Genomic DNA, 15,485 nt, shown 5'->3' with positions numbered 1-15,485 from the left:
GAGAGATGCTAATGGTCTTGTCCAATTCAATGATCTATGCTAAGCTATGCTAAAAGGGGTACCGTCAGATCCAGAGATTGGCTGAATGGATTCGAAACGGTAAAACTCAACTGTTTAACTCTGGGGGAGTTGTAAAATATATTTCCAAAAAAAGTGGAGTATCCCTTTAACATACAGAGCAATAAATGTATAAATAAATAACTATATAAATAAATAAATGTATAAATAAATAAATGTGGAAATGAATAAATGTAGACATAGATACATATATTATAGCCTACATAAATAAATGTGAAAATACATAAACGTGGAAATAAATAAATGCATAAATAAATAAATGGAAAAATAAATAAATGTGGAAAAAATATAATTATACATAAATAAGGAAATAAAAGTATAAATAGTCATTTAATTTTTTTTTTTTACATTTCTTCGCATATTTATTTATGTATGTATTTATTTATTATTAAGTCAGGTTTTGCATTCCATACTTATCACATTTATTTATCTATTTATTTATTCATTTATTTATTCATTTATTCGTTTTTAATTTCTGTAGGTTTGGTCTGCACTAAATCCACACTAATGCTGCGTCTCAATTCGCCTACTTTTACTACACCCTAAAAGTATGTACTCTTTTTGTTTAAAAAAAGTACATACTTTTGAGTGTGTAGCAGAAGAGTAGACAAGCTTGGGACTATCACGTCATAAAATAGTGTCTTTAACAGTTGCTCTCTGTCACTTAGTTACACGCATCCTGTCACGTAGACTGACCTGTCAATCATATTGTCAAAGATAAAATCCTCCACATTTTCCTTCTGTATCAGAGAGAAATGCAATAGCACGTTGATCTGCAGTCGTGGGTCTTTCATGCGGAGATTCTCCTCATAGTCATATGCATAACAATGCATTTAAAAGTTAATGGCCAAATAACGGATCTTTATAAAAGTTCACGTTGTTGTTGCAGATGAAATAACACGGATAACATTACATAAATATTTTTTATCAGCTTAACCAAATGGGGTCGACATACGCGTCAGCGCGTTTTGCTGGATTTTTTTTTCACATAGCAGCAAAATAGACTTAGAATAGGCCTACTCCGTCATTTGTGGTCATACAGACTTAAGAAATATGAAAAAATAAACTGTAAAATGTCTACTTTTGTAAGTGTCCACTTACAATCGAAAACAAAACATTTAATTGTGTTTTTGTAAAATAAAGAGAATAAACAAGGTATGCTTTCTGCCTCTCGGTCTCGTGAACTTTTATCTGGAGCACATCTCTAAACTTAAACAAAACTCAGCGAATACTAGTGACACTAGTCACACAGACATGAGCAGTATATCTTTGTGAGCATTTAAGTTTCTGCTATTACATGATTTATTTCAAAATGAATGAAATCTGTATGAAAAGAGAGAGATGTCAGTCATTCTGATGGCAACTCATTATCTGCTAATGTGAACACGCCTACGGAGAGCGCACGCTATTGAAACGCAAATGATCTGAGGCAATCCATGCAAACCTGTCAACGCCCACATCAGCTCGATAAAACACATCAAGTTTTATCAGATTAATGTACGTTGTCTTGCGACACTGTAAGGAATAATAATAGCACAATAGTAATATAATCCTGGAAAAAAATTACTGGTTTCGGTTTCATTTCGAGGAGCAACGGATCCAGCTGAGGATTGTGAATAGTTAGTTATTTATTCTTAAGTGCTTTGATCTAATCGCAAAAAGACAGCCGCCAGACTAAAAGACCCCCCAAAAACGAGCGTCAAAGTTTGGCGTGCTGGTGATTCGTGAAAAAGTCTAATCTAAAAAAGTCTAATTTCTTAACTAGTCCTAATTAAAGGCACAATATGTTTTTTTTTTTTTGCTTTAAAAATATAAAAAATCACTATATCTATGTTATATATTTTTTAAAGTTGTGTATTTACATTATCCCGACAGTTCCAATTAACTTCTAAATCCAGAGAAATTAATATTTTAATTCGAAGACATGGACCGTGTCTTTATTTCCGTTATGTCGCAGTCAATGGCGTCATATCCGCGTTGTCCCTGGTTTCCGCCTATGGTGCCATGGTAACCAGAGCTATGAGCAGAGCCCTCTGATTAACCAAAGCGACAGACGCAGACTGTGGAGTTCGCAATGTCTATTTGCACGCTGTTGTTGTTTTGTTCAAACATTATGGACCATGGCAAGCAGACTTTGGATAAAAAAGGAGAACTAAAAAGAGAATCAATATCAGCGCGGTGTTTTCGAGATGCCTAGAGCTCCCATACACCGTATATAAACGAGAGCTCCACGTCCGAGACTTCGACCGCTCCTACATGTACTTTATTAAACAGGTGAGCACATTTACATAAAACTAATCAATGTTATATAACGTTAGTTCAACAATGATAAAATGTTAGAATATGATCTGTATGTTATTCTAATGTTGATCTAGCTTACTGATAAGTTAGTCTCATACAGACAGACTAACACATAATTTCAGCACATTCAAATGCAGTTTAGTGTGCTAGTGTAATGTTAGACCAGGTGAAACAACGCTGCGTTACCTCACAAGTTTAATTTGTGTAATAAACTGACCTGTGAGTAGTAATTCTGCGTGTAGTTCGGTAGAATGAAATGTCCATATTCCTTTTATATCCGCGGGAGCTCGCGTCGCATGTGGAGCTGATAGCTGTCTCTTAGCAATCCCGAACTGCTTCATATCACAGTCATGATAAAAGCATCGATGTATTCAGTCATCCATAAACATTATTAGATCGGTCGGCTTGACGTTGACGACAAGATCTATAATTCTTAGCATGTGTTGCGTCATCAAACTACGCCTTTGTTATTGTAAAGAGGTTAGCGACCCCTAGTGGCGAAAAAATCCCATACTGTACGTTTAAGACATTTGGGCCTGATGGGTAAGGAGTAAGATTTGGTTTTTGATGGTTGCATTACATCAGAAACAGCTTGAACAACTGACTTTTTATTCTGACTGTGGTTTTTGTTTTTTTCTGTTTTTGTTTTGTTTATTAATATTGGTACACACTGTGTTTATCTATACTTTTTGTCAGTGTTTACACTCTTATTTGTGTTTATAATAAATAAAAAAACCTGGGAGAAAAAAAATGAAAATGAAAATAAAACAGGTGGTGTGCCAAAGTTGTAAGCTGGGGGTAGTTGTGGGTGGAGCGCCGACTCCACATGTAGGTGAATTTATGTCTACACTTCTGTGAAGCCCCTGCCCCAGTACAGTTTGTGTTAAGCCATCGCAATCGCAAGTCTGGTTGTTTGATGAGAAAGAGATGAAATGTAGTTGAAATAAATGCATTAGGAATCCGAACAGCTGTTGCAGAGGAGGAGGACTATTATTCTGTTGAGAGGAACCATAGAGAGGAACTGATGAACAACTGACGGCACGGTTTGATGTCTGGTTGACCAATCAGCGGAAAAATGGACGTTTCATTCCCGCTCAAATGTAGAGATGAATATTCAAGCTGATTGTTTTCAACCCCAGAACGTAAAATATCAAGCCAAAATATTTTTTTTAAATGATAAATGAAAAAGGCGCAGTGTTCTATATTTCTTTCAATATTAAGTAAAAAAGTGAATGTTCGGAAGATATCGTGTTATTCCTGACAAAGCTATTATGTACTTTTATAACTTTAGAAATATTTCAGTAGTTAAGTGATAATGTCATTATTTTGATCAATCACTCCAAAACAAATGTTTGCACATGGTAAGGACAGATTTATTTCAAAAAGAATTTTAAAAGTAATTCTACAGAATAATCATATTATATGACTTCAGTAGAGGCTCCCTTTGGGTTTGGGGTTTCACTCTTCTTTGGCCTAAAACAAAATGAAGCACATTCATAAATCATGTAAGTAATCAGTACATTTTCAAGAATAAGCTGAATACTACATATGTTTCTACTCTGTAAATGTGAGAACGCATCTACTGAGTACAGACTCTGAAATTATGCAACTGACCTTTCCAGCATCACGGCTCTTGGCTCTGAGCTTGTTGACCTGAGACTCAGAAATGTCAGCACGCTCCTCAGCCTCCTCAAGCTCATGCTGCACCTTCCTCAACTTGGACAGGTGAGTGTTGGCTTGTTCCTCCTAAAGAGTAAAAAAATTACCATGCTTGTTAACTAAGCTATGGAGCAGCAGTGATATCTCACCAGTAAATAAATGACTAATTAATTAATAATCAATGTGTAAAAAAAATATATACATACCGCCTCCTCAGACTGCCTCTTGTAGACTTTGACCTTCAGCTGCAGCTTATCAACCAGATCCTGAAGTCTGTTGATGTTCTTCTTGTCCTCCTCAGTCTAAAACAATTGCATAGATTTATTCTAAATATTTGACTATAAATGCATGTATGAATGACTCAATGGATTTAGTCAGACATGGTCATACCTGATAAGAGAGCTCTTTCACTCTCCTCTCATATTTGCGGACACCCTTAACAGCATCAGCTCCACGTCTCTGCTCAGCTTCAACTTCAGCCTCAAGCTCACGGACCTTTGATAGCACATAAAAATTCTCAGACAAGTACAAGTGTAGTCATTGGGAACCTGAAACAATGCTTTAATTTTAAAATAATGTTTGTTGTGATCCCTTAAAAGTTCTCACCCTGCTCTCCAACTTCTGGAGTTGTTTCTTTCCTCCTTTCATGGCCAGACTCTCAGCCTCATCCAGACGGTGCTGCAGGTCCTTCACTGTGACCTCCAGATTCTTCTTCATCCTCTCAAGGTGAGAACTGGTGTCCTGCTCCTTCTTCAGCTCTTCTGCCATCATTGCAGCCTTTTGCATTAATACAGAAAGTCATTAGATCCACATTTTTCAAGTACGAGGATGTACAAACATTTGGCAGCTACTGTTGCTCACATCAGTGATGGCCTTCTTGGCTTTCTCCTCTGCATTTCTGGCTTCCTGTACAGTGTCATCAACTTCACTCTGGACCTGAACAAGGTCAGCCTCAAGCTTCTTCTTGGTGTTAATGAGACTTGTGTTCTACAAAATTAAAAGCAATAGTTTAAACATTTTGAAAGATGCTCTCAATTTCCTTCATTGTAAGTAGGGATTCTCCGATCAGTATTTTTGCAGCCGAACCTGATCATTCAGGCTTTACATAAAATGTAAGCTCTCTGTTGACTCCTTTCACCCTGAAAGGCATTTTTAATGATTTCACATCTAAGTGGCATACTTTTTCATGCTTGACATGATGATTATTAGAAAGTATACATGACATGTCATAAAATCAAGTTTGAGCTTGTTCACAATGTCATGTCAACTGCATCTGATCCAAATTCTGTGTTGAAATCTCAAAGCAATCAAAAGTTATGGCATTTAGAACCATGGTAGCCTTTTATCAAAAGTCCAAAAACCTCTCCAAACAAGTGATCTGAGTGTTGTTTTACTGAACATAAGAACTACTTACATGTGTAAATGCCACAAAGCATAAAAATATTTATAATAACATAGAATAAGTAACAAGCAATAAGATCCCGAATGATGATTGATGATTTTCCAGCGCTGTTTCAGCTGTGTGCTCCAATTCTATGGCACACAGTAAATCTCCTGTCAATCTGAGCGATCAAACCAATCAAAGTGCGCTCCACATCATCTCTACCCACCATACCCAAGATCCAGTTTCCATTTTTTGAACTTTCAAATGACAATGGAAAAACTGTGTCATTATCGCGACACGATCAGATCCTGGAAGTCCTATAGCTTTAGCCAAGCAGCATGTCATGTTGCTCCATAAGGATTTTCTTAAGAGCTACGCATCATGTTATGTTGTGTGGGCTCATTTGAATCGAGACAGCCTGTTCTCAATAAAGATGTGTGATTTACTATGTTTTACTGATGTTTCGCGAAGTTGCAAAACAAAACGTGGCACAAAAGCCTCATCTGTATACTGTTTACATGTTTACAACATTACTGTTTACCATTTTTATGGTATTATGTCAATAAATTGCGATCGGTTTGTGAAATTGGCCAAATTTAGTGACTACCGATAGACTATCGGCCGATACCAATCTGCGGCTGATCGATCAATGCATCCCTAATGCATCCCGATCAATGCATCCCTAAAAACAAAATGCCCTTACCTGAGAGTGCAGCAGCCCAACACGCTCACTGGCGTCCACCAGCTCTTGTTCAGCCACTTTGCGGCCTCTCTCTGTCTGCTCCAGAGCAGCTCTAAGCTCCTCAATCTCAGACTGCATCAGAGTGTTTCTGCGCTCCACCATGGCCACCTGCTCCTTCATGTCTTCCTGTCCTCTCTGGGCATCATCAAGGTGCAGTTGGGCATCCTGAACATAACAATAGCTTTAGAATGAGCTTTCAGTGTGCTTTCTGGTGACCTCAACCTAACAAAAGTTAGATTATAGAAACATATTACCACATCCCAAAGTCAAACAGAAGTCAAATACCTTGAGTTGTCCCTGAACATTCCTGAGCTGTTTCTGGGCCTCAGCAGCCTGGCGATTGGCGTGGCTCAGCTGAATCTCCATCTCATTAAGGTCTCCCTCCATCTTCTTCTTGATTCTCAGGGCATCATTCCTGCTCCTGACTTCAGAGTCCAGAGTGCCCTGCATGGATTCAATGACTCTCTGGCTGTTCCTCTTGATCTGCTCAATCTCCTCATCCTTCTCTGCAATCTTCCTGTCAATCTCACTTTTGACCTGATTTAGCTCAAGCTGGACATGAAGAATCTTGGACTCCTCATGCTCCAGGGTGCCCTATGAAATATAAAAACAGCATGTAATTTCAGAATTAAAATAATATTTAACAACACAGTCAAATGGTTTGAGCAAGAATGACATATTAATCTCCAGATACTCACTTCGGCCTCTTCCAGGGCCGTCTGAATCTCTGACTTCTCAGTCTCCACTGTCTTCTTGGCCTTTTCCAGTTCATGGATGCTCTTACCAGTCTCACCTAACTGCTCTGTCAGATCTGAAATCTCCTCTACAAGTTATAAAGAAAATATTATCAACATAAATATATTGTGAATCACTACATCTAATTAGTAAGTCGCTTTGGATATCTCGAATCTTACGCTGCAGATTCTTGTTCTCTCTCTTGAGGGTCTCCAGATGATCCAGACTCTCCTCATAGGAGTTCTTCATCTTGAATTGTTCAGTACTGAGTGAACGAGCCTCTTTCTGTGCACCTTCCAGCTCTGCCTGACCTTCCTCATATTTCTGCTTCCATTCTGCCAGGACCTTTGGTGGAGATATTTCAGGGTCAGGGTTCATATGTAACATGTTGAACAAAGCCCATTCTGGCCATGCTTTTAAAAGAGAAATTGATTTTACCTTGTCAAAGTTTCTCTGCTTCTTGTCAAGGTTGGCAGCCAAACCATTGGCTCTCTCCACATCAATCATGAGGTCCTCCACCTCACCCTGGAGTCTCTGTTTGGTCTTCTCCAGAGATGCACATTTGGAGTTTACGGCCTCAACTTGTTCCTCTGCCTCTTGCAGACGCTGAGCCAGCTTCTTTCTGTTATATTTTTTGTAACATTTAGTCAGAAGATGCATGCAATTGCACAAATTATTAACACATATCACTTCTTTTGATGTTCATACTTGGACTCTTCAAGCTCCTCAGTGCGCTGGATGGCATCAGTTTCATATTTGGTTCTCCACTGAGCAACCTCACTGTTGGCCTTTGACATTCCCCGCTGCAGCTCAGCCTTTGCCTCCTGCTCTTCCTCAAACTGCTCACGGAGCAGGTCGCAGTCATGACGGGCAGATTGCACAGCATGGGCCAGTGCGTTCTTAGCCTAAGGGACAAAGTCACCGAATATTTACATTAATTCATTTAGCAGACACTTTTATCCAAAGCGACTTACTAATTAGCAATACAAAATGTGATAGCTTTATTGTATTACATTAGCTTTGTTGTATAGTGTTGTGTTAATTTTTTTGCATTATATTAGCTTTGTGGTGTAGTAAGTGGAAATTATGTGTTTGTTTTCATTATGCTATATTACCTTAACCTCCTCTTCAATATGCCTCTTAAGCTCCTCGATTTGCTGAGTGAAAGCTTGTTTGCCTCTGGTGAGCTGAGAAACCAGAGCCTCCTTCTCCTCCAGCTGACGGCCAAACTCACCTGTGTAGATTTAAATTCACTGTGTCAGATTGTGCTGTCTCTCAGTTACTATCAAAACAAACTCTTTGAAAGCAAAATGTAAATAAGTGTGTTTTCTTCTGATAAGACTGTCAGAAATTCAGTGCTATATATAATCTTAATACACCACACTCAGTTACTGTTGGAATACTATTAATTTATTCATGATTGTCATTAGTTACCATTTTCAGTTTGAAGTCTTGCTCTATGAGCACTGAGGTCATTTAACTGGCGGATATTCTCATCATTCTTGGATTTTATTTCACTAAGTTGGTCCTCAAGTGTGCGGCACATCTTCTCAAGATTGCCCTGCAAATACAAAAGTCATTAGATTATTGAAAAACTTCAACATGTTATGTATTCTTTAAACATAAAATGTCCTACTTTTCCTTTGGCAACAGCTTCCATGTTGCTGGAAAGATCATCAATCTCCATTTTGAATTCACTCTTCTCTTTCTCAAGCTTCTGCTTGACACGCTGCAGGTTGTCAATTTGCTCTCCCAGCTCGGCCACACTGTCTGCCTGCTTCTTGCGGAGGGCAGCAGCAGTAGCTTCATGCTGGAGGGTGGACTCTTCAAGATCACGACGCAGCTTCTGGAATTCAGCTTCACGCTTCTTATTCATCTCGATCTGAGCAGCAGTGGCTCCTCCAGCCTCCTCAAGCCTCTCACTGATCTCCTCAAGTTCCCTGGAGAGATCAGCTCTCTGCTTCTCAACCTTGGCACGAGCAGCGCGCTCAGCCTCGATCTCTTCCTCCAGTTCCTCAATGCGGGCCTATGGTGGAAAGTAGTTCATTTGATTTTTATTGTTCAGCATTTAATTATATTGATCCTGATGTGGAAAAAATCTCAAAATACCTGAAGCTCCTTGATCTTCTTTTGGAGTTGAGCACCCAGAGACTGTTCATCTTCTATCTTGCTAAGCAGCTGGCTTGTTTCAAAGTCTTTCCTGTGGGTGTTCAACAATAAGTGGTTTGCAAAACAAAAGCAAAACTTAATGATTTTCTCAAAGATTTTATGCTTTAATCACTTTTTTATTTTCTCTTCTGATTGCTGCTTGTCATTCTCCAGGTCCATGATGGACTCTTGGGCTAATTTCAGGTCTCCTTCAAGCTTTCTCTTGGCTCTCTCCAGGTCCATGCGGAGCTTCTTCTCTTGTTCAAGGGAACCCTCAAGCTACAGGACAATGATAAATAAAATATGTTCACAGCAAAAAACAAAACAAAGCTAATTTGATGAATTAATAACATGTTTACATTATCAACTCACATCATCAACTTGCTGCTCAAGCTTTGTCTTGGATTTGGTCAGGGTGTTGACTTTGTCCTCCTCGGCCTGAAGATCATCCAGTGTCTGCTGATGTGACTCTTGGAGGGCTTTCTTCTCCTTCGTAAGCTTGGCAATGCTCTCATCCTGAGCTGCCATTTCCTCTGTCAAGTTCTTCACCTGTGTGAGTTTTGTTCCAAATAAGCTTATATTTTACACTTCATTTTCTATATCAACACATAAAACAGAGATTAAATCTAATCTTAAACCAACTCAATCTCTAACCTTATTCTCAGTGGCATGTTTCTCCTTCTCCACTTTAGCCAAGGTGAGCTCCAGGTCATCAATGTCTTTCTTCAGCTCAGAGCACTCATCCTCCAGTTTCCTCTTCTTGGCCGTCAGTTCAGCACTGATTTCTTCCTCATCCTCCAGTCTCTCAGTTGTCTCTTTGAGTTTAGCTTCAAGCTGGATTTTGCTTTTGATCAGACCCTCACACCTCTCCTCAGCATCTGAGAGATTCTCAGATTCCTGTTAAGAAAATTGGTTGCTATATCGTTGGAAACCACATTGCTCATTTTAACGTGTCAGACTGCAACTCATACTGTGTGTGAAGAAAATCTCTCTTGCGTTAAATTTAGGGCAAGTTAACGCGACAATAACGCTTTAACAGTTAAAAAAAAAAATAGTGACGTTAATGTACTGTAGGCTTTATTTGAAGCTATGAATCACCCGTATGTCAAGCCAGGGTTGCCAGATCTACGTTTTTTCCCTACATCAAACATTATTTGTAGCTCCTCCCGTCCAATAATAGACAAAATAAGTATATTCTTTCACTTTAATATATCTCAAAAAATACTCACAGATGCTACTTGTAGCTGTAGATCATTTTTCTCTTGCAGCAGTGCTACCATCTTCTCTTCAAGTTCCTTCTTTTTGGCTTCAGCCTTGGCAAGATCTTCTTTGCATTTTACATAGTCCTCTTTCATGTTTGCCAGCTCTTTCTCAGTTTCGGCACTCTTCAGCAGAGGCTTAACCTTGTAGTAAACCTTCATCCATGGCCAGTGTTTGACATTCATGAATGAACGGATGTTGTATTGGATGGTGTAAATGGACTCCCTGAGAAAAATTCATCATTAAATGCCATAATCATTATAATTATATAAATTATAATTTGTTTCCACAGTTATTGTTGATGTCATCTTTACTAATGACAGTACTCACCTCCTTTCCATCATCTTCACAAATTCCCTCCTCATCACGTAGCCACGGCAGAGAGCCTGAGTCATTGTGACCAGAGTAGCCAATTTCTCATCACGCATCTCCTCAAGAACACCCAGAAGACCAGCTTTGAAGAACACCTGAATTTATGTAAAACAGTAAATCAAAAAATATTGATTTAACCTGTATAAGCTAAATGACCATGATCACCGAATCTTTGAAATTTGTAAAGCTAAATATGAACCTTTGTGGTTCCAAATCTGTACTCGTCATGATTAACATCGATGGATCCCAGGAGTTTCTCACTGGCCTTCTTGTTATCAATAAACTGTCCCTCTGGGATAACACTGGCATTCAGCACCTTGTATCTATGGAAGATGGGACGATTTATCAAAATGATTTATATCTTCTAATAAAGAGTCTCCAACACGAAATTGTATTTTCATGTGGTGTCATTTATACCTCTGTTTGAAGTCACCATAGAGGATTCTGCTGGGGAAGCCCTTTCTGCAGATTCTGATACCCTCCAGAACACCGTTACACCTCAGCTGGTGGATAACCAGGAAGTTCTCCATGAGACCTATAACAAAGTTTACACCATTAACTTGGTAAATTAATTTCATCATATAAATTGAGTGGTATAATATCTGTAGACTTTTTAATACTTTACCTGGAGTCTTGGACTCATTGGGAATCAGGCAACGCACAAAGTGAGGGTGAGTGCTCCTCAAGTTGGTCATGAGTTTGCCCAAGTTCTCCTGTGAAGAATAGAAAAAGGTTACCATGCTTTGTATTTCTCTTTTTCTTCAAATACAGAAATATTGCTGTGATGTCATCTCTATACATACCCTGAACTGGGAGGAAACAGTCTGCATGGAGCCACCCTTCTTCTTGCCTCCCTTTTTACCAGCCTCTATTGAGATAAAATACAAAGGAACATGTATAAATGCAAAAACAAGAAAGAAAGTGCAAAGCTAAATCAAAGTTTGGTTAAATAGATTTTTTCTTCACCCTCAACAACAGGTGGGTAGAGAGTAGCCAGCAGTTTGACAGAAGACTTCTGGTACAGCTGCACAGCAGACTCATTCAGTGGATCCTTGTTCTTGTCCAGCCAGCCAGAAATGTTGTAGTCGACAGTTCCAGCGTAGTGAACCAGGGAGAAGTGGGCTTCAGCCTTGCCTTTGGCAGGCTTTGGTTTCTGGAAAGCATTGCTCTTGCCAAGATGCTGATCATATAACTTGTTCTTGAAGGAAGTGTCTGAAGCCTTGGGGAACATGCACTCCTCTTCAAGGATGGAGAAGATACCCATGGGCTGTTTATAAAAGAATGTTGTTTAAGTATTACAATTTTAAGATTTCAAGCATAGAAATGGGAAATGAATAAGTTCATAAACCAGTAAAAACCTTCTCAATGAGCTCAATGCAAGCAGCCAAGTCCATGCCGAAGTCAATGAACTCCCAAACAATGCCCTCCTTCTTGTACTCCTCTTGCTCCAGCACAAACATGTGGTGGTTGAAAAACTGTTGCAGTTTCTCATTGGTGAAGTTGATACACAGTTGCTCCATGCTGTTGAACTGGATGAAGAAACAGAACCATTTACTGACTATCACTCAATGTTCCATTAAAAAAGAGATAAAAGAATCATTCTTACATCAAAGATCTCAAAGCCAGCAATATCCAGCACACCAATGAAGAAGTTTCTTTGTTGTTTTGTGTCCAACATCTGGTTGATACGAATGACCATCCACAAGAACATCCTCTCATAGATAGATTTGGCCAAGGCGCTAACAGAGTTGTACACCTGTAAGTAGAATAGAGTGGATATTTCATTCTGCTTCTGCAATAATTAGCCAGAATTTGAGGTTAAACACATGGCATGCTGGAAATGTTACTATACCTGTTGCACGGTCTGACCTTTGGTCACAAACTCATTTCCGACCTTGACTCTGGGGTAGCACAAAGCCTTCAGCATATCAGCAGAGTTCAAACCCAGAAGATAGGCAACTTTGTCAGCCTCTGCAAATAAAAAAGTTGCACAAAAATCCATCCCCTTTCTTGCCATGAAAACTAAATGAAAACCACCCTTTTCTTTGTGAAAATAGAAATAAGGATCTCTCCATTCAAAGCATTGCATGTTATGACACATATTAGTACAATTTAGTCTCACCCTCTGTGCCATCAGGCTCAGCCTGCTCCTCACGCTGCTTCTGCTTGAACTTCATGTTGCCATGATGAAGCACAGCTCCAGTGAACTTGTAGATGCACATTTTCTCCTCATTAGTAAAGCCCAGAATGTCAATAGCAGTCTGAAAATTACAGAGAAGAATGCACTCTAGGATCATTTCTGCCATATAAACATACAGTATGTCAATATTCAAATGACTCACATCAGTAGCAACCAGCTCCTCTTTATCATCAATGCTGGCCACTGTGATCTGACCCATACTGCACATAGGGTAGTCATAGGGGTTGGTGGTGATTAGCGTCATTTCTGTAAAACACACAGATTTTTAGAAACAGTGTCTTACAATATTATCTGGCATTTAACACTGAATGAAATGTGTGCACCTACCAAGCAGCTCAGGCTTATGGTTGGTCATCATCTGGTAGAAGATGTGGTAGCCTCTCTCATCTGGAAGCTGGAATGTCACTCTAGACTTCTCCAGCAGATCTGTTGAGAGAATGTACTTGAGTCATAATCATCTGAAGAGTGACGGACAAAGACAACTGTTCAGGATGGATCAATGAAATCATGTCCACCTACATGTCTCAATGTCAGCACTAGCCAGTTTTCCAGTGGTGCCGAAGTGAATTCTGATAAATTTACCCTGTTTGAAACAAAATGGCACAATACATAAATAATCTCTTCATATAAAACTCTGTATAGAAAAATCCAACACAATTGACTAAATTTATTTGTAAATAAAGAGTGGTTTACTTACAAAACGAGAGGAGTTGTCATTTCTCACAGTCTTGGCATTACCATAAGCCTCAAGCAGAGGGTTGGCAGCAATGATCTGGTCCTCAAGAGAGCCCTGTGATGTTTGAAGGGTTTTCAGTTATTTTCATTTATATTCTATGTAATGACTAAACACTATTTATAGGCACTTCACAAATTCACATATCATGTGAGATGAGTGTAAATCACCATCATTCAAAATAAAATGTATGTAGTTGTATATATCATACCTGCATTTTGCCAGGAGTATCTTTCTTCTTTTCACCACCTGCCACTGCAACTGTGGCAAAGTACTGGATGACACGTTTAGTGTTCACAGTCTTTCCAGCACCAGATTCTCCACTGGTTTATGAGAGATGATAGAAAACAGAAGTTTAAAAGACATGTAGACTTTTCAAAGTATATTCAGAAGTTCATTCTTAAATTCTGTTTTGTAAATATCTCCACATAGATTTGCCATTTACATTATACTTTAATTTTTGTCATGGTCTGAGATTAAATGAAAATACTTACGTAATCAGGACAGACTGGTTTTCTCTATCTGTTGATTGCAATGTGTAAAATATCCGATAAATATTTCTTATATTAACATCGTCAAATTCACCTTAATGAATTCTATAGCATTCAATTCCATAATGTCTTACCAGTCAGCATGAACTGATATGCGTTGTCAGAGACAGAGAAGATGTGGGGTGGGGCCTCCATACGCTTTTTGCCTCTGTAGGCAGCCACCACTTCTGCATCATACACTGGGAGCCACTTGTAGGGGTTCACAGTTGCACAGAAGAGTCCAGAGTAGGTCTGAAATGAGCAGAGACATGGTCAGATTGCAACAACACAGAAAAAATGAACTTAAATGCTTTATATGTCGTTTCAGAACTTACGTAGATCATCCATGCAGCATAACGCTCTTTGAGGTTATACAGCACAGAGGCTTCATTGAGATGGGTCATCATGGCCATGTCCTCAATCTTGTCATACTTGGGAGGATTCATTGGGTAGACGTCATCTTCCTTTACTGTTCTCTCCTTTAAATTTGATAAATTAGATATTAGTTATAAAAGAAAGCAATGTAATAAGTAATTTAATGAGCCTCTACATTAAGTAGAAATTAAAACTCGCCTCCTGAGTGTCAAGCAAAACAACTGTGGCTTTGCCACCGTCTTTGCTCTTGATTGTTCCCTTGAGGTACAACTCTTTGGCATCAGCCACATAGCAGGCAGTCTTGGCATCAAACGGTTTGCTCTGAGCCTCAATTCTCTCCCTCTCAGGCTTACGAAGGTAAACGGCAGCCTTGCCATAAACGGCCATCTCAGCGTCCGTACTCATGGTGGCGGCTTACTAAAATTTGGATAAGAAACATTGACATGCTTTTTGAATCAATAAAATAAGTATTGATAATCAAACATACTGTCCACAAACAGTATTTATAGAGGGTCTCATGCAGTTAAGGTCTTTATAGAATATTAAAGTGAAAAGGCCTATTCAAATGTAAAAAGTGTGAACACAATAGTCCTTAATTTATGGCGTCTCTAATTAAATCATCTGTCACAATATGCATTTTGTTGATACATTATAATACATAAAAAAACTTTTTCAACACGTTTTTTTGTTTCAGTTATGTACCACATGTTATATCAGTTATATACCACAGTGTCCATATTTATAAAAAGTGTCAAGAGTCCCACTTAAAATCTGCCAATAGACAAGTATAAAATTCTTAAGTAATTTATCAATAAAAAAAACCCAGCACATCTACGATAAACTAGAGTCTACATGCATCTGAAAACATGCTAATATTCAACCACGTCTTTTTAATGCAGTAATGCAATGTGTTGCTACCACCTACCTTCCTCCTTTTGAAGACCAGATGAAATTTTAACACCCTGTAA

General features: G+C 38.7%; 2 protein-coding genes across 4 annotated transcripts in view; one reads left to right on the top strand and one right to left on the bottom strand.

Moving 5' to 3' along the window:
• LOC308683915 (uncharacterized protein) overlaps window positions 1-15,485 on the top strand; it is a 52,552-nt gene that overhangs the window by 3,187 nt on the left and 33,880 nt on the right. The window lies entirely within an intron of this gene.
• LOC308683453 (uncharacterized protein) overlaps window positions 3,731-15,485 on the bottom strand; it is a 34,174-nt gene continuing 22,419 nt past the window's right edge. The window contains 40 exon segments of the mRNA XM_081353923.1: window positions 3,731-3,852; window positions 3,994-4,125; window positions 4,245-4,340; window positions 4,429-4,533; window positions 4,645-4,815; window positions 4,900-5,025; window positions 6,126-6,329; window positions 6,450-6,758; window positions 6,863-6,987; window positions 7,079-7,244; window positions 7,338-7,521; window positions 7,608-7,804; window positions 8,015-8,133; window positions 8,334-8,460; window positions 8,536-8,925; window positions 9,009-9,099; window positions 9,181-9,326; window positions 9,420-9,596; window positions 9,702-9,944; window positions 10,277-10,532; window positions 10,638-10,774; window positions 10,879-11,002; window positions 11,097-11,214; window positions 11,305-11,392; window positions 11,483-11,560; window positions 11,562-11,618; window positions 11,620-11,946; window positions 12,038-12,208; window positions 12,286-12,435; window positions 12,532-12,650; window positions 12,802-12,940; window positions 13,022-13,125; window positions 13,207-13,305; window positions 13,399-13,462; window positions 13,577-13,669; window positions 13,824-13,935; window positions 14,107-14,134; window positions 14,238-14,394; window positions 14,478-14,621; window positions 14,716-14,931. Coding sequence (XP_081210049.1) covers window positions 3,838-3,852; window positions 3,994-4,125; window positions 4,245-4,340; window positions 4,429-4,533; window positions 4,645-4,815; window positions 4,900-5,025; window positions 6,126-6,329; window positions 6,450-6,758; window positions 6,863-6,987; window positions 7,079-7,244; window positions 7,338-7,521; window positions 7,608-7,804; window positions 8,015-8,133; window positions 8,334-8,460; window positions 8,536-8,925; window positions 9,009-9,099; window positions 9,181-9,326; window positions 9,420-9,596; window positions 9,702-9,944; window positions 10,277-10,532; window positions 10,638-10,774; window positions 10,879-11,002; window positions 11,097-11,214; window positions 11,305-11,392; window positions 11,483-11,560; window positions 11,562-11,618; window positions 11,620-11,946; window positions 12,038-12,208; window positions 12,286-12,435; window positions 12,532-12,650; window positions 12,802-12,940; window positions 13,022-13,125; window positions 13,207-13,305; window positions 13,399-13,462; window positions 13,577-13,669; window positions 13,824-13,935; window positions 14,107-14,134; window positions 14,238-14,394; window positions 14,478-14,621; window positions 14,716-14,931 — 5,904 coding nt within the window. The 3' untranslated portion in view covers window positions 3,731-3,837.

The sequence above is a fragment of the Scardinius erythrophthalmus genome (genome assembly GCF_964197995.2).
Source record: "Scardinius erythrophthalmus genome assembly, chromosome: 23".
NCBI lineage: Eukaryota > Metazoa > Chordata > Actinopteri > Cypriniformes > Leuciscidae > Scardinius > Scardinius erythrophthalmus.
Note: the sequence above shows the minus strand (reverse complement) of the source record. Positions and strands in the feature narration are given on the sequence as shown.